This window comes from Daucus carota, chromosome 6 (assembly GCF_001625215.2).
Source record: "Daucus carota subsp. sativus chromosome 6, DH1 v3.0, whole genome shotgun sequence".
Classification (NCBI taxonomy): domain Eukaryota; kingdom Viridiplantae; phylum Streptophyta; class Magnoliopsida; order Apiales; family Apiaceae; genus Daucus; species Daucus carota.
This window is the reverse complement of record NC_030386.2, coordinates 29,831,367-29,852,246: the sequence shown is the minus strand read 5'-3', so window position 1 is coordinate 29,852,246 and position 20,880 is coordinate 29,831,367. Positions and strand designations below refer to the sequence as shown.

The 20,880-nt window shown below is 35.9% G+C and overlaps 3 protein-coding genes across 6 annotated transcripts; 2 read left to right on the top strand and 1 right to left on the bottom strand.

Annotated features, from left to right (window-relative positions):
- The first annotated feature begins 961 nt into the window (after positions 1-961).
- Positions 962-5,417, top strand: LOC108227630 (uncharacterized). Of its 3 annotated transcripts, XM_017402875.2 has the most exons (3): positions 962-1,100; positions 1,406-1,481; positions 2,050-5,417. In XM_017402875.2, the coding sequence occupies exon 3, from the start codon at positions 2,152-2,154 to the stop codon at positions 5,101-5,103; it is 2,952 nt and encodes a 983-aa protein (XP_017258364.1). In that variant the 5' UTR covers positions 962-1,100; positions 1,406-1,481; positions 2,050-2,151; the 3' UTR covers positions 5,104-5,417. The 3 variants fall into 3 exon arrangements, with proteins under 3 accessions (XP_017258364.1, XP_017258365.1, XP_063935318.1); XM_017402876.2 differs by lacking the exon at positions 1,406-1,481 and having other exon boundaries at positions 965-1,100; XM_064079248.1 differs by lacking the exon at positions 962-1,100 and having other exon boundaries at positions 1,341-1,481.
- A 1,052-nt stretch (positions 5,418-6,469) lies between these two features.
- Positions 6,470-9,360, top strand: LOC108225308 (uncharacterized). The gene is made up of 5 exons (XM_017400144.2): positions 6,470-6,622; positions 6,752-6,822; positions 6,934-7,014; positions 7,116-7,159; positions 9,060-9,360. Exons 1-5 carry the CDS (start codon positions 6,583-6,585, stop codon positions 9,157-9,159), a joined length of 336 nt encoding a protein of 111 aa, XP_017255633.1. The 5' UTR covers positions 6,470-6,582; the 3' UTR covers positions 9,160-9,360.
- A 1,300-nt stretch (positions 9,361-10,660) lies between these two features.
- On the bottom strand, positions 10,661-16,604 carry LOC108227769 (heat shock protein 90-6, mitochondrial). 2 transcript variants are annotated; one of them, XM_017403096.2, is made up of 20 exons: positions 16,306-16,604; positions 15,594-15,773; positions 15,436-15,509; positions 14,731-14,856; positions 14,551-14,644; positions 14,390-14,473; positions 14,139-14,282; positions 13,939-14,052; positions 13,800-13,865; positions 13,625-13,702; positions 13,438-13,542; positions 13,218-13,358; positions 13,033-13,125; positions 12,861-12,938; positions 12,455-12,709; positions 12,256-12,358; positions 11,811-11,988; positions 11,621-11,726; positions 11,433-11,522; positions 10,661-11,081 (listed from the first exon to the last, which is right to left on the bottom strand). In XM_017403096.2, exons 1-20 carry the CDS (start codon positions 16,402-16,404, stop codon positions 10,881-10,883), a joined length of 2,409 nt encoding a protein of 802 aa, XP_017258585.1. In that variant the 5' UTR covers positions 16,405-16,604; the 3' UTR covers positions 10,661-10,880. The 2 variants fall into 2 exon arrangements, with proteins under 2 accessions (XP_017258585.1, XP_017258583.1); XM_017403094.2 differs by having other exon boundaries at positions 15,594-15,785; positions 16,306-16,552.
- Positions 16,605-20,880: the final 4,276 nt, after the last annotated feature.

Genomic DNA, 20,880 nt, shown 5'->3' with positions numbered 1-20,880 from the left:
TGTCAAATTTGATTTATGAATGCTTAATGTCGTCAACTCAGCACAAATGGACTTGACAACAAGTACTTTGAATTATGCAAGGCTTTGGTCACCGGCAGTACACATTTTGATTAATACTTATTCGAATAATGGGCTTGCCGTATCTTTGAAGTTTACTACACTTTTGGGCTGTGCTGTGTGCCTGATTCCAGACACATGTTTGTTAACTTTGCTTAATTACCTGTTTCAGACACGAAACACATGACGACGTTATCAACTTTTTCCTAACCACAGTTACATACAGCTATTACTAACTAGTTCATCTCCCTCCAAGCTCCAGCAACTAGTGATGTCAGATCACCCCCTGCTCATCTTTCATTTATGGTTTCTCATTTTGCATGTTAAGTTCGTATCCTTACATCACCTGTGCCATTTTTCTTACACTTGTCCTTTTTTCATATAATAAATCACCCTTGCTTTGGAATCAATTTTTTCTGTACTTATCTATTCAAATTTTGTAATAAATTATTGTTAACAATTTTTTCTATACCTATAAATAATTATTACTCAAGATTGTTATTGTCGAAAATATCTGGTTATTACCGAGACATCCTCTCCTTTATATTTTCTGAAAAAATCATTCAAGAATTATGTTTAATTTATATTATGAAGCTTATAGTGTTCGAATTATTTTCATATTGTGTCCGACTTTTAACAATTCTAATTTTATATAATTTCTTTGATGTTTATATAACTAAAAAAGATTTTATTTTTGCTCATAATATTAAATGTTATAGAATTTACAATAAAAGCAACTAATAAATTGGTTATACGTGAGGAGAAGGGTTATTTACTTATTTTGCTGTAAACAAAGTTAATGCAATATTTTATACACATGTTAATTAGAAATGTACAATATTCCAAATCTACTTTTACAAAGGAGCCCCTGCTAGAAAAATAATTTTCTTATCTTGCCACCAAACCCTAAGAAATATAATACTATATTTATAGTGGAATGAAATTAAAAATGAAATTACTCAAATAAATGTTGAATCAAAGTTTAATGAATTAAGAAGGTCCACTTTTCTCCATATCCAATTGAGTTAGTGAAGAAGAACAAGGTATGACTTAAACTCACAGCCGTTAGCTTCACTTCATATACATATTATACATACATGTATCTATATATTACCAATATTAACTGTGCTTTACTTTAACTGTGTTTCACTATTTTTTAACGCCGATTTGCCGGAATCTTGTTTTGTCGGCGCCGGAATCTGACCTCACAAACCTTAAATTGTTTGATCTTTAGTGGAACCTTGATAAAGTTTTAATCTTTAGCTTTAATTTGGTGTATTAAGCTTGCTTTGTGATGTTTCTTTGTGTTTTGGACTCATGGGTGTGTATTTCTTTCGATTGTGCTAAGATCTGAAGCTAATTTGACGATCGTTGAAGCTTTTTGTCATCTGGGTCAGTTGATTTACCCTTCAGTTCCAATATGGGTGAGTTCTAGCTCACTTTCATGTTATGTTTGTAAAGATTTGTTGTGTATGTGCTTGTTTTTAGGGTTTGTACTCATGCTTAGATCCTTGGTACTTTAAAGTTGAGATCTTGGGTAAAAAGCTGTTTTTTCTTGAATAAAATTTGGGGACTGTAAAATTTGAGCAGGGACTTGAGATAAAAAAAAAAAAAAATAGTTCCTTTTTTTTATTCTGACATCGCATGAGATTATGTAGCAAAATGTTTCAATACCAAGTTTAAGATGATTTGAATTTTATGGAGCGAAATATTTGAATACCGATTTTGTTAAGATGATTTGAATGTTATTGTCTTTGAGCATTTAACATTGTATGAATTAAGTTGCATTTTACGAAATGTTGGAAATTGAATCTGGGGGATACCTGGTGTGCTGACTTGGCATTAGCGTGATCTTACTTGTACTTATTTGATATTGAAATTTAGTTGGTTTTGATATTGGGAATGATTCCTGGAATTTGATCATCAGCATGAAACTATTTACAGCTTTAGTCCTTCAGATATTTTTTTTGTAATAGTGCTTTATATTTTCAGGCATCTAGAGATGATTGTCTTCACGATTGTAGTTTATTTGGGACACACTTTTTTCTGGCTGTAGCTTTCCAACAGAAGTTTAGGTGAATTTGGAACTTTGATATGGATTCGAGCATTCAGGAAGCCCTTAGAGCGAGAGATAATGCTGAAAAGCTTTTTGCAGTGAGCGACTATGCTGGGGCAAAGAATTATGCTCTAGAGGCTCAAATGTTGTGTCCTGGACTGGAGGGTATATCTCAAATGGTTGCTACCTTTGAAATTTATTATGCTGCTCAGATGAAATTTGGTGGAGAGATTGATTTCTACTTAATTCTTGGATTGGAGCCATTTTGTGATAAGTGGACACTGAAAAAACAATATAAAAAGATGGCTGTCTTGCTCCATCCTGACAAGAACAAAACTGTGGGTGCTGACGGTGCATTCAAACTTGTTTCCGAAGCATTTACACTTCTATCCGATAATGCTAAAAGAAGGTCGTATGATCAAAGGAGAAAAAAACAGATTTCATCTGGGGTCCTCCACACAAATCTGTCGTCGGTTCATGCTGCAAGGAATACGGGTAGTGGGAACTGTTCCAACTCTGTATCACCTCATAACAGACTCGATACCTTTTGGACAGTATGCACTTCTTGTCATGTTCAGTATGAATATCTAAGGAAGTACGTGAATAAGAGACTTTCCTGTAAAAATTGCCGCGGCGTATTTATAGCTGTTGAAACAGGAACGGCACCTGTCGCTGGTTCATTTCCATATAGTCCCTGGCCACATGCACCTGATAAGGGTTTTGGAAGTCATGGATGTAATGGGGGTACCTGTATTCCAGCCAGTTCTGTATGTTTCACAGGGAGTGGGGTTACAGGACATCATTCTGGGCATAATTCTGATTGTGTTTCCAAAACGTCGTTTCAGTGGAGTACATACCCTGTACCTTCTGCCGGAGTTGTTGATCATAATGGTTTAGCAACTACCGCCGCTAATGTTGTTAATCAAACCAATGGCAATGTCAGTAGAGCAAAAGTTAATGGGAAGCATCATCAAAAGGATGCTGTTGTTGATATGAATTTTGGTGGGCCGAATGGGTACAGTGAGCCTACAGTCACCAAGCTAGGTAGACCTGCTAAAAAGATGAAGGTTGAGGTGCAGACTGCAACTCGAAATGGAAATGAAGAATTGGCGTCCAAATCTGAATTCGAAGTAAAGTCTAGCAATATGAATGGAAATATCAAATGTAATCCAAGGATTTCCACCGCAGCTGAACTTGCAACTAAACGTTACTCGCCCGCCCCTGTATTTGATGCAAGAAAGTTGTTAATTGACAAGGCAAGAACTGTAATACAAAACAAATTAAAAGAATTGAAACTAGCTTCAGATGCTGCCGCACTGGCTAAGAAGAATGAAAGGGCACTTGCTGAGGTGGGTATGATCAATGAGGGGCCCCTTGATCAGCAAAAGCTCAAGAAAGCTGTGTCCGTGCCAATATCAGTTCCCGACTCTGACTTCCATGATTTTGACAAGGATAGATCAGAAGAGTGCATCCAGCCAAAGCAAATCTGGGCATTGTATGATGAAGAAGATGGCATGCCTCGATTGTACTGTTTAATCCGCCAAGTCATATCGCTGCAACCATTTAAGGTTCATATCAGCTACTTGAGCTCCAAAACTGATACTGAATTTGGATTAGTGAATTGGCTGGATTCGGGGTTTACTAAATCTTGTGGCCATTTCAGAGCATTTAACACAGACATTCTTGATCAAGTTAATATTTTTTCTCATCTTTTGAGTCGGGAAAAGGCTGGCAGGGGGGGATGTGTTAGGATTTATCCAAGAAGTGGAGACATATGGGCAGTGTATCGGAACTGGTCAACAGACTGGAATAGCACAACGCCAGACGAAGTAAGACATAAGTATGAGATGGTGGAAGTTCTAGATGATTACTCTGAGGAGCTTGGAGTCAGTGTTGCCCCTCTGATAAAATTACATGGTTTTAAAACAGTATATCAGAGAAACTCAAATCGAGATGCCATCAAAAGGATTCCAAGGAGAGAGATGCTGCGTTTTTCACACCAGGTACCATTTTGTGTACTAAAAGAAACAGGAACAAAGCTTCCGGAAGGATGCTATGATTTAGATCCCGCTGCAACTCCGGACGAGCTTCTGCAAGGAGCAACTGAAGTAAAGGCAACAATGCTCCATAAGATGGAAGATTGTATGGTGACTCCTAGGGAGCCTTTTCAGCCTGCAAGGGAATATCCAGCAGAAGAAAAACAAGCCCTTGAATCTCCAACTTCTGCGCTCCAAGATTGTGAGGAAGTGCAAGTAGAGAAGACACCTATGGAGGTTCTTCAAGATTTCAGTGAACTTCGATATTTTAATGAAGATAAGGTGGAAAAGACACCAATCCAGGTTCTTCAAGATTTAACTGAAGTGCAAGTAGAAAAGACGCCTAATGAAGTCCTTCAAGATTTAAATGAAGTGAGGGTGGAAAGAACTCCTGCTGAGGTTCTTCAAGATTTTGATGAACTGTTCGTGGAAGAGACTCCTGGTGAGGGTCGTCAGCATTTCAACGAGGCACAGACAGAAAATACTTCTTCTGTTGAGGTGCTTCAAGATTTTAATGCATTCCAGGTGGAAAAGACACCTAATGAGGTACTTCAAGATTTTAATGATGTGTGGGTGGACAAGACCCCTTTCGAGGTTCTTCAAGATTTCAACGACATGTTTGCAGAAAATCTTCATTATACAGATAATGGTAATACAACAACAATGGAGCTTTTCAATCCTTATACGGAAGTACAACCTGAGCAAAAACATCATTTCTGGGGTGAGAGCTGTGCTGCAACTCCAAGTGAGCGTCATTTAGGAGTAAGCAAAACAGAGGAGGGGAAACCTTATCATATGGAAAGTCGTGCGGCTACTTCTCAAGAGAGCCAACCTGTTACTGAACTACAGTTCAAGTCGTCGTCGAAGCAGATGTTTCATGCAAGCAACCTGAGGCTTTTCCAAGATTATCCCGAAATGCAGGAAGAGAAAGCACCCCGTCAAGCAGAAAAATAAGGTGGAATATCGTTCCAACAGTCTTTAGATTTGCCATGTATAGATCCAAACATCCAGAGAGAGAGAGAGAGAGAGTTCTATAGATTAGTTGAGTGAAGGGATCATAAGCTGATCCGCGACATCGATTCGAGATTCTGTTGTGGGCTCAACTTTGTTGAAAAACTTGTATAACAGTTTACAGTCTCATTGACAAGTTGATTAAAGAAAACAAGAAACCTGTTTAACTCTGGTGGCGCCCGGAGTTGCAATGGTTGATTATAACTTTATTCTGATATTGGTCGATTAGAAATTACCAATGAAATTATTATTATATATACGTTTCTCATTAGTAGTGTTAAACCAGCTTCTGAAAGAGTAACGTCATTAAACATTAGCAAAAGCATACAGGTGCCTTGCTTTGTTCGGAGATAAGCCACTTGATACCGGTTAGTGCTTGAGAGTTAAGAGCGGTCCAGGTATTTAAAGGCACTACTATACTATGATTCTGATAAATCAGATGGAAAGTCTAGTAGAACTGATGGAAAGTCAGTGTGAGTCTGGTCGTGCTGAAATAGATTAAGGTGGTGTTTGGCCGTGCTTAAAACTCCGGCTTCTGGGTTTATAAGTTAGAAGCACTTATTTGTACTGTTGTAAAAAGTCAAGAAGCACTTATAAAAAGTTAGGAATGCTAGCTTTTGTTTCACGATTTCCACTTTTTTCTCAACACTTTAATCACTTATAAGTCTTAACTTGTTTCTCACTTTTACTTCACTTTTTTATTTTAAGCAAAAAACACTTATTTTAAGTTCAGCCAAACGGCGCTAAATAGTATGGTGATTTTGCGAAAATATATGTTATATATAATTTAGTTTTAAAATTGATTTTTGATACTGAAATGGCATCATTTCTCTAATTATTGGTTTCATATTTTCTTCGATCATATGGGATTTGCTTTTTTGTATTTTTTATTGATTCCTACAAATTGGATCAAAATGACTTGTTTTTCAATTAAATTTAATTTCTATATTAAAAATATTACATCAACTGCAATACTATACACACTTTTGACAAGGTTATAGTTATTAATTTAGCTTCCCGTGCTTTATTTACAATAAACTAATACTCACATCATTCTTGATTCCTTAATTAGATTCATTGGTTGAACAGCTACATAATTAGTTCTTAAAACTTTATTTTTGTAAATAAACAATTAAATATGAATATTTTTATAAAAATGGGAATTTTAAAAATGAAATACATAATTCCACATGACGTGTCCAAAAAAAATTAGTTTATTTTATTCAATTTTAACCTAGGATATAATACATCACAATTGATATCACATTACTTGCACATGCAGTTCTGTCGGTTTGGGAGTTGGGACTTTGAGGAACTTGGGCCTTCATTTTTAATGGTTAAAACATAATGTTACTTTTTATATATAAAGAAAGTCAAGAAAGAAAATAAGAAGAAAGTGAGAAGACAGGGCAGTGAAGAAAAATGGATCCCCGTATCTGGCACAAAGTCGCTGGCTTTTCCGGTATCTAATGATAATCCTCTTATCCTATTTTTACTAGTAATTATATGTTGTGTATTAGTGGTTAATCTTACTTATGAGTCCAATAATAATCTTGATTGCTGTTTGGGTTGAAATTATACACACAAACAGGTATGGCAGCTCTTGGATTGGGTACTTATGGTGCTCATGCCTTCAAGCCCAAGAACCCCACTTATAAAGATGTAATCTTTTCTTATTACTTAATGTTATATGGTTTTGTTAATTAGGCAATCTTTTTTTATTTGATTTGTGTATTCTGCTGATTCTTGGATTTTGTGTATATGATTGGATAGGTTTGGCACACTGCATCTCTTTATCATCTGGTTCACACTGCAGCACTGGTGGCTGCCCCTCTCGCTACGCACCCGCACATTGTCAGTTTCTTTAATTTATTTTCATTGTCGAATATTTGTTTGATTTGGTTTTCTGGTTACTTGAGTTGCTGAATTATTGGGTGTTATTGTTTTTGTTTTAGTTTGGAGGTCTTCTAACTACTGGAATTCTTGCTTTCTCTGGAACGTAAGTACTAAGTTTAATTGTTCATATATGGTTTATGTATTGGTGTATCATAAAGCTCTTGCTTAGACATAGATTTAGATCATGTATGAGAGTGTACTGCAAAGGAGTCAGAACTTGAGTGCTTCATATTGTTTTGTGCTGCTGTCATTATTATTTATATTCTTTTTTAAGGGTGTGGCCATATTTGGTACTCTCAGGTGGTTAGTTTTTTCTAAAACAACTTCTGTAACTACACATTGCCTGTGTGACGGCCAATATCTGGTTCTGAATGCTGTTTTCGGAATATCACCAGGCTTAATTTCCAACTTATGATAACCAGAACTCAAGTCAATCTTCAAGAAACAAACTTCTCCTTTGAGTTGTTCTTAATGGTTAACTTGTTCAACTCTCGTTAATGTATACAAAACCTCATACTCCCATCCTTTTTTCTTTCAAACAGTGCCGGAGCACCCCACAGTGAGACACTTGGTCTAAGCATCCCCTTATCCAACAATTCCTGCAATTGTTTAGCTAACCCCTTCATCTCCACTAATGCCATCTTATATGGAGCTTTTGACACTGGCTCACCTCCTGGCGCTAATTCATAGTAAACTCTATCTCTCGATCTGGTGGTAATCCTGACAATATATTCATCTGGAAAAACTTCCGGAAATTCCTTCACAATTGGAACCTCTTCTAAGCTAGGTGCCTTCTTCTTAGTATCTACAACATGAGCTAAATACGCTTCACATCCTTGTCTTAACAGTCTCTTTGCTTGCATGATCATCAAAAACTTCTCTTTCTGCTTTTGTCAAAATTACTGGATAAGCTCATATAGAGTTTGAGAGTTAAGATTACTGGATGTAATCTAGACCCGGGATTTGGGCCTTCACACCCTGGGACTTGAAACTCCCTCTTTTGGAGTCATGGTTCTATCTTAGCACCAAAAATCACTTTGATAAAACAGATAAGTGATTTCTGGTGCTAAAAACAACACCATCTCTCCAATGTCTAGTTCTGAAATTAGCTAAACTGTTGATATTTCCTTTTTTGACTACAAATTTTGTTCACTTTTTTTTACCTTAGTCATATCCCTCTCCTTTTTCTACCTTTATGGTGATGTTAAAAATATAGCTCTATTTATAATTTGTTCTATATTAGTTCAAAATATGGCATTGTGCTAGTTTTGCACAATGTCTAGAACACCATTAGATAGATAAATTTTATTTTTGGTGTCAAAATATGGATAGATTACCACAGTATCACACCATTGATCAATCTCTTATACTTTCTAAGATGAGGAAACTACATGCAATAGAAAAGTCTACTTTCCAATAAGTGATTACATATTTGAACTTCCAATGCCTACAGTTGTGTGGATTTTTGGAGGATAGTAGACAAGGTCTCTCATCGATAGAGTTGATTGTAGATGAGCAATTTTTCCATTTAACTATGGCTATGTATTGGAGTGGTATTTTTGTTGATTCGGTTCAATATTAGAGCTAGCTATGCATTGGACTTGCTCTTGAATGCAAAATGGCATTAAAGCAAAGTTGGTTCTATATTTGCAACCTTAGATAGATATGTTTATAATTTCCATATACATCACGGATATTTTTTGTTGCATTTTGCAACTACCATTGAAATGCAAGTTCATTTTTGCGTCAGAATTACTTTTTGGTCCCATATTCTAGCAACGGCTACAGTTAAATTGCATTTAGCATTGGACTTGCTCTTGCACGTATGGTGTACATCTATAATCCTCTAAAAATGATTCAGAGGGAATATTTTAGATTTTAAGATAATTGATTTCTTGTACTTCTATGAGCTGTCAGTAAAATTACAAACAAAAAAAAGAGCTACTGCTTGCAGTTTTTCCTTTATGAAGGTGATTACTAAAGCTGGGCTCTTATTTCTGCAGATGTTATGCAGTGGCTTATCTTGAAGACAGAACATACTCAAAGTTGGCCCCATTTGGTGGCTTTGCATTTATTGCTGGTTGGGCTACCTTGCTATTTTAAGAATTCCCACCTTAAGGACAATGTGGGTTATTTTTAATTTAGTCAATAAACTTTCCTCTCTCGACAGTATTGAACTAGGAATTAACAATTTGATCAGATTTATGCACACTTGTTTACGTAAATCTTGAGCATCTTGTATCATAGCTTTCTTAAAAGTAACGTTGATATGAATTTATTCAGATCAGAGGAGTTTCGGAGATATATACAGTTCTCATGCCAGAGTTAATCATCTATTGCTATCTGTAAGTGATTGGTAAATATAACTGGTTTCTTCCAGAGAAGTTTCATCAGAGAAATAGTAAATTATGTTCTCGAGCTTAACAGAATATATATATATAGGCACTTGCTGAACTTTTTTAAAATGAGAATCGTGTGAACTTTTTTAATTTATCAAAATCCCATTCATTTGAAGAGCCCCGCTAGGGGAACCTTCACAAAAAATGTGAAGCTAGCCGGAAAAAAAAAAAAAATCACTGATGACGTGGTAGTGGATTTTTTTTTTTGACTAGCTAGGAAGAGACTAGTTTTATATACATTTTTTATATTGGGTACCCACTAGTTTGATGTTTAGATTAACCAAAATATGATAAATTAAGGAAGTTTTCACGGTTCTCATTTTAAGAAGTTCTCTATTTAAATAGAGTAAAGTTCGTTGGAGTCCTCATTTCAGTGGAGTCTTGGAGTTCTCATTTGTCAAAATTGGATAATTAGTGGTTTCAATTTTAATTTTTTTTGTTCTACAATATTTTTAAACATCCAACAAGTTAAAGATTATGTTCAACGTAATCAATGTGCACAACAATTAATTTCATAAATAGGAGGACGTATTAAACATATTGTAGAACATTATCATGCGATTTATAAAAGTAATTGTTATGCATGTTGATTACGTTGTAGTACATAATCTTTAGCTTGTCAGATGTTTAAAATTTTTATCTTGTCAGATGTTTAAAAATAATGTAGAATACAAAAAATTATATTTTTGAAATCACTAAATTATATTTTATTCAATTTTGAAGAATGAGGACTTCAAAACCCCACTCAAATAAGTACTCCAAAGAAATTAACACACACACACTCTCTCTCTCTCTATATATATATATATATATATATATATATTAGAGTTCAAATACAATATTGAAAATAATAGCTCAAGATATACTTTAGTTATTTTGTATATTTATAACTTAATGTAATACTTGACAAAAATCATATTACAGAAACATATCTATCAAAAAAACTCTCTAGTGTCCATTATCAATACAATACTTGAACAGGACATCTTCACACAGTACCCGGGCAAATGTTAACAGAGCTAGCTATTGGTTTGGAACGAGTAACGTTTAACTACAGCTATGAATAGGGGACCAAAGTTTTCGAGTCATAACATGTGCCGCTGACTGACAGACATCGGTGTCTCAGGTTCTGAATTTCTGAACTATAAAGGACATCGATCAAACAATTTTGCAATTGTTTCTGGTAAAAATTAAGAAAGATAACCTAAGAAACAAACTGCAAATTAGCTGACTTGCTGAGTAGTTCAAATGTCATTATTAAGCCTGTCTGTCACAAAGATTTAACATCTGGGCTAATATTCTCAAAACTACACCACTCAAAATAGACAACATTTTATCCAGTAATAATCTGCCTCTGAAACTACCGCCCTCATTTATACATTAATTCTTAGAATTTTCTTCCCCTGAAACCAAGAAAACAGACATTTATTTCTGAGAACCAGCTTCTGCGGGTTCAACTATCTCAGCTTCGGCAGGTTCAATCACCTCAGCTTCAGCAGTTCCTGGGTTTGTTGCTGCTTCCTGTTGAAATTCATTGATTCTGGTCCTATCAGATCCCCACTTGCCAGAAAGTGCCATGTCCATCATCTCATAGATCTTCCCACCAAGTTCGGCTGGTTTTTCAGGCTGAATGAATAGCATAGATTAAATATTAAATATATAATCAATTCCCAACCAAAATAAACTATTCCCATTTTCCATATTACAACACAAAGCAAATGCTAAATGTTAGATACGTTGCTATACAAATGAATTATACATTAACCAGGTCATATACTCCTAATAAAAGATAATGCAGAGCAACTCAACTACTCAGCAAGAACAAAAATAGCACTGTAAGCATAAGTATTGCTACAAGAATACTAGATTGTGAAACAATATTATATCAGAGAGTTGGGGAAATTTGTTGTGAATGGTAGAAACAAGTATAAACTAATTATGAAGAAAATTAAGACTTGATGATAAATAATAACTTACAGTGAAGCCAGAGGAAACTAGTGCTGTATCATATAAGAGATCAATAGCTCTCAAGGCCTCCTCATCATTTGGACTATTCCTATATGCATTCTGCATCAATCACCATATCACAAAATTAGAGAGCTATCAAACTTTTCTTCTGCCAAAATCTGAAATTATGTAGGTAAATATCTAACAGATCAGCTTACATCTAGCGTCCTAATTATTGGGTGTTCAGGATTAATCTCAAAGATTCTCCTGCCTCTCATAAACTCGAGGCTGCTACTGTTTCCAACAGCCTGTGCCTTCATCAGCCTGCAAACATTTCAGCAAAGAATAAGTGTATGAAAAGAAATCCTAATAAATTAAGCACAATCCAGGGGGCAAGAGCCAGATCACCTCTCCATGTTAGCTGACCAACCAAATTTTCCAGATACAAGAACACACGGTGATGTACTTAGCCTCTGAGAGACCTGAACCTTGCTTACTTTATCACCTAACTGCTTCTTTATCCAATCACAGGTCTGACCAAACTCTTCTTTAATTTTCTTTTCTTCCACCTCGTCCTTTTCTCCACCTTTAAATAAAATTTATCATCCACAAAAAATAAGTACAACCAACAAATTGCAATAAAATTACAAAATTGACACCTTGTCTGGTTAAATCAAGTTTTGACTGAAATAACATCTTAAAAGAGATTTAAAAAAAACTTTGAAACTTAAATACGCTATCCACCAAAAAGGAGATTAAACAGATAAGGATTTAACTATAACTTAGTATCCCCAAAGACAATCTTGCTATCGAAGTCCACAAAAGTCATCAATCAACTCAGAAATGAACTAACCTAGATCAAGGTCTTCTTTGGTAATATCAACAAATTCCTTCTCACTATATGATTTCAGGTTTGTGATGGCAACTTCATCAATGGGATCAACTAAGAACAGTACCTGCACCAAAACAGTCAAATATTACAATTTTTTCTAATTACATGGGTTTCAGTATAATATTTAATACGAACTTGGTAAAGAAAACAAAATACATACTTCAAGATCTTTCTCACGGAGCTTTTCTAAGAAGGGTGTATTTTTTGCACTTGACACACTTTCTGCAGCAATGTAATATATGTTTTTCTGCTCAGGCTTCATGTTTTGAATGTATTCATCCAAACTGATCATCTCCTCCTCACTTTGTGAAGAGAAAAATCGCAACAAAGGACCAAGATATTTGTGATTATCACGATCCTCAATACACCCCAGTTTAATGTGTTTTCCAAAGTTATCCCAAAACTTCTCGTAATCCTAGAAAAAGAAAAAGAATTTAAAGGTGAGCAGATTTATGGCTACCATATATGCAGAAAAATCCCTCAGAAATATAGGATTGTTTCAAACAGTTCACTAAGATAAAGTAATTTCTAAGGTTACTGAGAATGCAGGAAAAAAAGAGAGATACCTCCCGCTTCTCGCTGTCAGACAGGCGTCTTATCATTTCAAAGGTCTTTCGCACCAATCGCCGTTTCATTATACGGACCTTGTTGAAGTACAAAATAAGTGAGGGGGTGACATTGCAAATTGAAGATGTAGAAAATTAAATATATGAGCAATGTGATACAGAATATACTCACTATACGACTCTCTTGGAGAATTTCACGTGATACATTAAGGGGGAGATCATTTGAGTCCACAACACCTTTTACAAAGCTCAAATATCGGGGGAACTAATCAATCCACAAAAATTTAATGAAAACAAATTAGTTCGCAATACCCCTTGTAGTCTTCAACCTTTAAACAAACATGTTACTGTAGTTACCAGTTCTCCATCAAAGTCATCTGAAATAAATACACGTTTGACATAGAGCCTTATATTCTTTGTTTTAGGATTGGCGATGTCATCCTTCTCATATGGAGCCACAGAAGGCACATAGAGAATAGACCTAAACTCCACTTCTCCCTGTTTACAATATTCAAAGGAGGATTAGGTAAATAAATTCAGACAAAACGCAATACACATTTTTCAAGAATTATTTTACCTCTGTTGTAAAATGCGAAGAAGCCAAAGGCTCCAAGTACTGGTTGAAGGTGTTCTTGTAAAAATCATTATATTCTTCTGTAGAAACTTCTTTTGAGTTCCGGAGCTAGCATAAACAACTAACATAATTAGTCTGAACTGATACCACATTAAATATATTATCATAAAAAATTAATAGGGAGGCTAACCCATATTGGCTGAGTGTCATTCGTAAGTTCCCAATCCCAATACTTCTCCACGACTGTCTTGGTTTTTTTCTTTTTCTTCTGTTGCACAATTAACATATATTCCACAAAGTTAAGAGTCCATTTAGATGAAAATAATATGTAAATAGAACAGAACTCTAGGAATTGTGGAAGAAACCTCTTCAGGATTCACATCCTGCTGCTCATCCTTTTTCACCTCAGCCGGGTCTTCATCAACTTCAACCTGCATAGAACCAAACGTTAGGATTCATATGTAGGTTTATAACATTACAGATCACATAAACTACAATAATCACCTCCTTGGTAAATCCCTTTTCCTGCCAGGTGTAAATTGGAAATGACACAAACTGCGAATAGTTTTTCACTAGCCTCTGTATCCTTTCTGGATGGGCAAAAGGTTTTTCATCATGCTGTTAACAACCACAATACACATATTAAGCATAGAACACTTTAAAGACTATTAAAACAAGCAACTCGAAAATTATCGCAAGCAAACCTTGAGATGAAGTGTCAAACGGGTTCCCCGCGGAAGGAGATTTACAGGGTCAGTCTCTTCTCGGATAGTAAATGAGCTAGAATTTGCTTCCCCTTCCCATACATATTGCTTATCAGATTTGGGGCTCTTAGTAGATACAACAACCTTCAAATAAAGGCATATGGTTTAAGGGCTATAAGACCAACAATATTATACATGGTTTCAAGCCACTCATACAAATTTACAAGTATAAATATATTAAAAAACAGTACCCTATCAGACACTAAAAAGGCTGAATAAAATCCAACACCAAATTGACCAATTAAGTTGCTGTCAGCTCCAGCATCCTTGCTTTCCTGTCAAATATTAAATTATTAGGACTACATCTTTGGTCAAGGATAATGGAAACATATAAAGGATCTAAACTCTGTACCTTCAGTGCTTTAAGAAACTTCGCTGTCCCACTTTGCGCAATGGTACCCAAACAATCAACTAGTTCTTCACGTGTCATACCAATACCAGAATCACTGAAATATAAACTCTGGTCAAACTTACTATGCTCACTAAGAAAAGATAATTGGCCAAGACACTTGAATTTTGCTACAAAACTTACGTGATTGTAATTATGCCATTATCCTTGTCAGCCTGAATACGGATGTCAAGATCAACTTCATCTTTTATCAGCTCACTATTTGTAACACTCAGAAACCGAAGCTTGTCCAGTGCATCACTTGCATTGCTGCATATGAATAAAAATAACAGCACTTTAATCTTTTATTGTATGTAGAGCACAATCAGAAACTGTAGATTAACTTCATTGTCTATATAACAAACTTACAAAATATACCAGTTATGCTCAAAAGAGATAGTTATTATTCACTCAATTTTATTCAAGTATTCCTAGTCCAAGATGATTCAACACTTAAAACCACTAAACGAGTATCGTTTCATGAAAGTCAAAATAGAAAACAGTACACAATATACAGGTATAGTTATTATGTTCAAAAGAGATAGCACATCCTATTCACTCATTTTTATCCTAGTATTCCTAGTCCCAAGGTAATTCAAAACTTAAGACCACTAAACAAGAATCGTTTTCATGAAAGACAAAATAGAAAACAGTACACAAAAGACAATCCTATTCGACGGATATAATGTCCAATAATGTGAGCCTCACAGCACTCTTTCTTATCCGTTCACTTCTTGAATCACCAAGTTCATTTGGGTCAGTAATAAATCAAGAACCAATTATTACATAGATATCACAACAGTTCACCAAATATATAAAGATTTTAAATTGACAATATGGAATAAATACCTGATAAGTTCACGAAGAAAAACCTCTTTGTTGCTGTACAGGCTGTTGACAATGAGATCCATGAGTCGACTCACCTGTTACGATTATAACATCATGAATTCACAATATATTCTTGATGATTTATGACAAGGTGAACATACACAGCTGAAAGAACCAACCTCAGCTTGATACTCATATTTCTCAGAGGGCGGGTCTGATGATTCAGAAGCTGCCGCAGTTGATTCATAGCGTATCCCCAGAGGGAACTCACTTTTTATATTGATGAGCTTAGAAGATACAGAAATACCAGATGTTGGTACAACTGAGTACCATCTTGGTTTCGTATCAACCTCCCCGGCCTGTCCCCAGTTCTAAGTTAACTCAATTTCAACAGAAAAAAATAAAATGAAACCTCATACACAAACAGAATCATAAACTAAATAAAAGGCAGTCCATTCATCTCAAAACGGGAATCAATATCAAGCCTATACACTAATCAAAAAAACTTTGATTTCAAGGTAATGAAACTAAAATTACAATTGCTCCGATTCTAACCCAGTTAATAAACACATAAATGGGGGGGGGGGGGGGGTGTATTAACCCACTAAACTTTGATGACATTAGATAAGAATGAACAGAGACGGTGTATTAGAGTAATTGAGGCTCAGTCTCGAGGGTCAGTAAACTCATGGCTCAGGTCTCGTGATTTACACACAAACAAACAGAAAAACAAGTAATCTTTTCGATCAATAGGCAACAACCAACACAAACAATTACACACACATAGCAAACAGAGATAAAAGTATTTTGATCACCACAAAACAATTAGCACAATCAATTACATAAATCAAACAAACAGACATATAATTACAGTTTAAATGTGTTAAATACCGAAAGATTGAAAGCAGAGATTGGGGCAGCGGCACTTCGGTGTCGCACGGCGCCGTTTCGAAGAAGAGATGAGACGGATCGCTTAGAGATCTTGTGCATTTTGTTTGAATGATGGCTGAGTTAGTATTGGTGTGGAAGTGTAAGTATAAATATATAAATGTGTGTATAGGCGATGAAGGGGGTTTATATGATCCAACGATGTTAGGGTTTTAAGCAGGGATAAGGGGTTTAGAAACTTCTGGAGATTAACAAGACTTTCTGCGTTTTTAGATTTGACTGTTTGGGCATTTTGGTCATTTGGTCTTGCATGTCTTGCATCCAAGGGCTAAGATGGGTTTTTCCGAATTTGTGTACTAGGCTAGGGCTTTTTGGGTTCAATTTAATGGGCCAGATCTACAATCTATCTACACAATTGCTCCAAAATAAAAAAATAATTTTTTGGCTAAACATGATTAACTGAGCATTCTCAACTGAAATGTTAATGATATATATAATCTATAAATTGTATCTGCGAATTCCAGATAAAATATTGCAGATTTTATTTTGAGTTTTTAGAATTTTAAGTATAATGTTCCAAATTTCATTAATTATGATAAAATTTCAAAAAACATAAAATATATTGAACAATTTCACAAAATCCGCCATAAAATTTAAAAAAATCCGTCACCATTTGAATAACATCAGATTTTAATAAATATTAAATAATCTCAAATTTGTGCTGGTTTTGTGTTGAGTTTTTTAAATCGCAGTTGATGATTTTATGTATTACTTTTTAAAAAAAAATAACTAAATACACCCTCCTGAAATGGATTTGTATTATGGTTTGAGATGAGCTATCCTTGTCTTCTCCAAACTTTGTTGTTCGATTCTCTCATGTATCACCCTAATTAGAACAAATCATGTATCGAACTATAATTATGAAGTATCCTCAGGCTTAATGAGGATTTAAAAAAATCCAAATGCATGAGAATATTTTGAACAAGTGAGTTACAGTTATAATAATGTAGTCTGAACTATGAACTCAAAACTAGTTTTATCACGGTGGACTCCTCTGTACCATATGTTGGTCTCCTAGTAATCTTTCAGAAATGCATGTTCTGTTTGTTTATCACAAAATTCTGGATGATCATCAGAATTTGAAAGATAAAGAATGGAGAATCATTTCATGAGGTTCAGGACTATGCATTGTACCGCAGTTCTGTCCAAACTCGAAAGTTTAAAATATTGAAACAATGAAGGAGGATATCTGTAATTTATTAGCAATACTTAACTTTTTATTATTTCTTACATATCTTTTTTTGCAGTATTTGGAAATGGAAAAAAAAAAAAAAAAAAAAAAAAAGCAGACTCAGTGGAAAGCAATAGATCAAAAGAGTATACTGTTTACAGATGTAATGAAGTATCAACATCCCATCTATCATAATTATACGATGGGTTTCTTGTTGCATTTTCTGTTAGAAAATGGTGTTTTAAGTTCATAATTTTATTATGTTCTTGTTGTTAATTCCATAATCTAATGATTGGAAGTTGTTTCTAGATATTAGAACTTAAACTTTCATGTATGGGTTTAAGAATTTTCTTAAGGAAATCCATAAGAGAAATGAAGTTGAAGTTAGTGGCTTGAAAGAGCTTGAAAGAGAATGTTGTTTGTCCCACATTGAAAGAAATAAAGGGGGGTGTTGGCTTTATATAGTATAACACACATGGGTAGTGCATAACTACTAAGGTGTGTTATGGTGCGTGGTGTTCTCACGAGCCCACGCGCGCGCCGCCGCCGCCCCGCCCCGCCACGCCTCGGCTCGGCTCGGCTCGGCACGTCACGTCACGGGTCGGGTCGAAGGGCGATTTGGGCGAATGTCTCGGCGTCTCGCGTACGCGAGGCGACCTGGGCGGGGAATTTTATTTCGTATTGGTTTAATATAATATTTTAATTAGAATTTATTTATCAGTTGGGCTGGGTTGTGTCTGTTGGGCTCAATTGGACTGGGTCGGATTATACAATTGTGGGCTAAGTCAGATACAATGAACCTGGACTTGTAACTGATGATATATTCAGAAATTAAAATATATATATATAAAACGGCTGGTTTAATGTGTGGATTAATATATATCAGCTGTTACATTATAATAAATCAGCTGTTACGATTTATTTTTAATGTGCAGCTTAAATTCTTATATTAAATTTGGGTGGTCAGTTACACTTAGCCTCTAGTATAAATAGAGGACTAAGTTGCTGAGTTTTACACACCACACCTACATTCTCTTCTTCCTCTCTACTTTCTCTCCCAAACACAGTCAGTTCAGAAGTTGGTTTTCTGGCGAGTGAGGAGTTAGTCGTTGTTGAGCTTCGAAGGTGCTGTAGTTCAAAGCTCTGAGCTGTTTTATCCTGGAGGAGGTGTTGCAAGCATCCCCAGTGCAGCAGGTGGGGGCAATATTCTCTTCAAGAGCAGTCAGGTCTTCGTATAAGGCCTGACGACTCAGCTGTTCTTGTCATTTTCGTGTTGTACATGTCGTTGCCTCAGGCTATGGCTACTGGTACAATTTCTCTCCTTCCTCTTGTCTTACAGTCACTGATATGCATGTGTTTTACCTTCGCGTTTTGTTTAAACTTGCTTGGCCTTGGCTTGTTTAATATGATATATAACTGCCTCTATGTTGTTATAATAATCAGAATTTCCAACATTCTTGAAGAGAATATTTGTTATATATTATTTAGCATAATGTCGAGTGAAACTGAGGTTCCCGTTGTTGGTGGTGGTAGTGGTTCTGGTGCATCTGTGGTGGCCATTGATTGGACCACTTACAGTTTTCCACAAGCCGTTGAATTAACTGGCTTGCCAGAGAAGTTCAATGGTGGTGTAGGCTTTTCTCGCTGGCAGAAAAGAATGAAATTGTGGTTGACTGTAAAGGGTCTGTGGCCTGTTGTGGAGTATGAGAAACCAGTGGTGGATCAAGAGAAAGCTGAAACTGTAAAGGGCTTTGCGAAGTGGGCTGAGAAGGATGGTGTGGCCAGGGCGGCCATTCTGGCTGCTCTCACTAACACATTGTTTGATGTGTATTCCTCTGATGCCTATTCTGCAAAACTCTTATGGGAGAAGCTGGACCAGACACATAATACTGACTCTCAGGGTCTTGAGAAGTATTCTGTGGCTAAGTTCCTTGAATTCAAGCTGGTGGACAACAAGTCCATGACTGAGCAAGTGCATGAATTCGAGATGATAGTGCATGCTTTGAAGGAGTCCGGAATGGACCTCCCTGAAAAGTTCAAGGTTATGAGTGTGATTGAAAAGCTTCCGAAGTCTTGGGAGGAGTTCTCTCTCTCCCTGAAAAGACAGAAAGGAGAGATCACCTGGACCAACCTTATGCTGGACATCTCGGTTCAAGAACAACACAAGTCCAAACAAGGACATGTGATGCCAACTGAGGCCGGGAGCTCGAAGGTAAATGTAGCTACTGTAGGACAGAAAAGGAAGGGTGTGGCTAAGAAAGTTAGCGCTAATAAACCTAAGAGTGACAAGGACAAGGCCAAGAAACCCAAGGCAAACAAACCGTGTTGGTCTTGTGGGCAGGTTGGGCACTGGAGTAAGGACTGCCCTACAAAGAAGGCGAAGAAGGCTGAGGTGGTAGCACAAGCGAATGCTGTGCTTGCAACTACAAGTGGGCCTGTAGTGAACATGGTTGTTGGTGAGGCCACGGCTTCTGAAACCAACGCAGACCGGTATGTTTCCTACAACCCTGTATTATTTTCTACCTATCTGTCAAATGAATGGTTGATAGATACTGGAGCTAATGTGCATATTTGTGCTGATATTAGTTTATTTGTATCTTATCAACAGAGTCATAGCTTGACAGTGACGATGGGGAATGCTAGTGCTGCTCAAGTACATGGAATAGGAAACGTGGATCTGAAGTTCCCTTCTGGACGTATTCTATCCCTAACTAGAGTGCATTATGTTCCCGACATGCGTAGAAATATAATAAGTGGAAGCTGTTTAGTTTCCAATGGCTTTGAAATTTCCTTCAAATGTAATAAAGTAGTTCTTATTCACACTGGTACATTTTTTGGCAAGGGTTACTTGTCAAATGGTTTATTTGTAATTAATGCTGAACCCGTTTTGGGTACATTAAATAATGTTATTCTTCCTTCTGTGAATTGTGTTGAATCCTCAAGTTTATGGCATGCTAGACTAGGTCACTTAAACTTTGGTGCTCTTAAGAATATGATGAACTTAGAGTTGATTCCAAAACATACCATAGAAAAGAATTCTAAATGTCAAGTATGTGTGTCAGCTAAACAAATAAGGAAACCTTTTCATAACATTGTTAGGGATTCAGACTTGTTAGATTTAGTACACACTGATATTTGTGAATTTGGTGGTGTGTTGACTAAGGACCAGTTTAGATACTTCATTACCTTTATAGATGATAGTAGTAGATATTGTTATGTTTATTTACTTAAACATAAGGATGAAGCACTTAGTAAATTCATTATATATAAAACTGAAGTAGAAAAACAAACTAGTAAGGTACTTAAACGTTTGAGATCTGACAGAGGTGGTGAGTATACAAGTAACT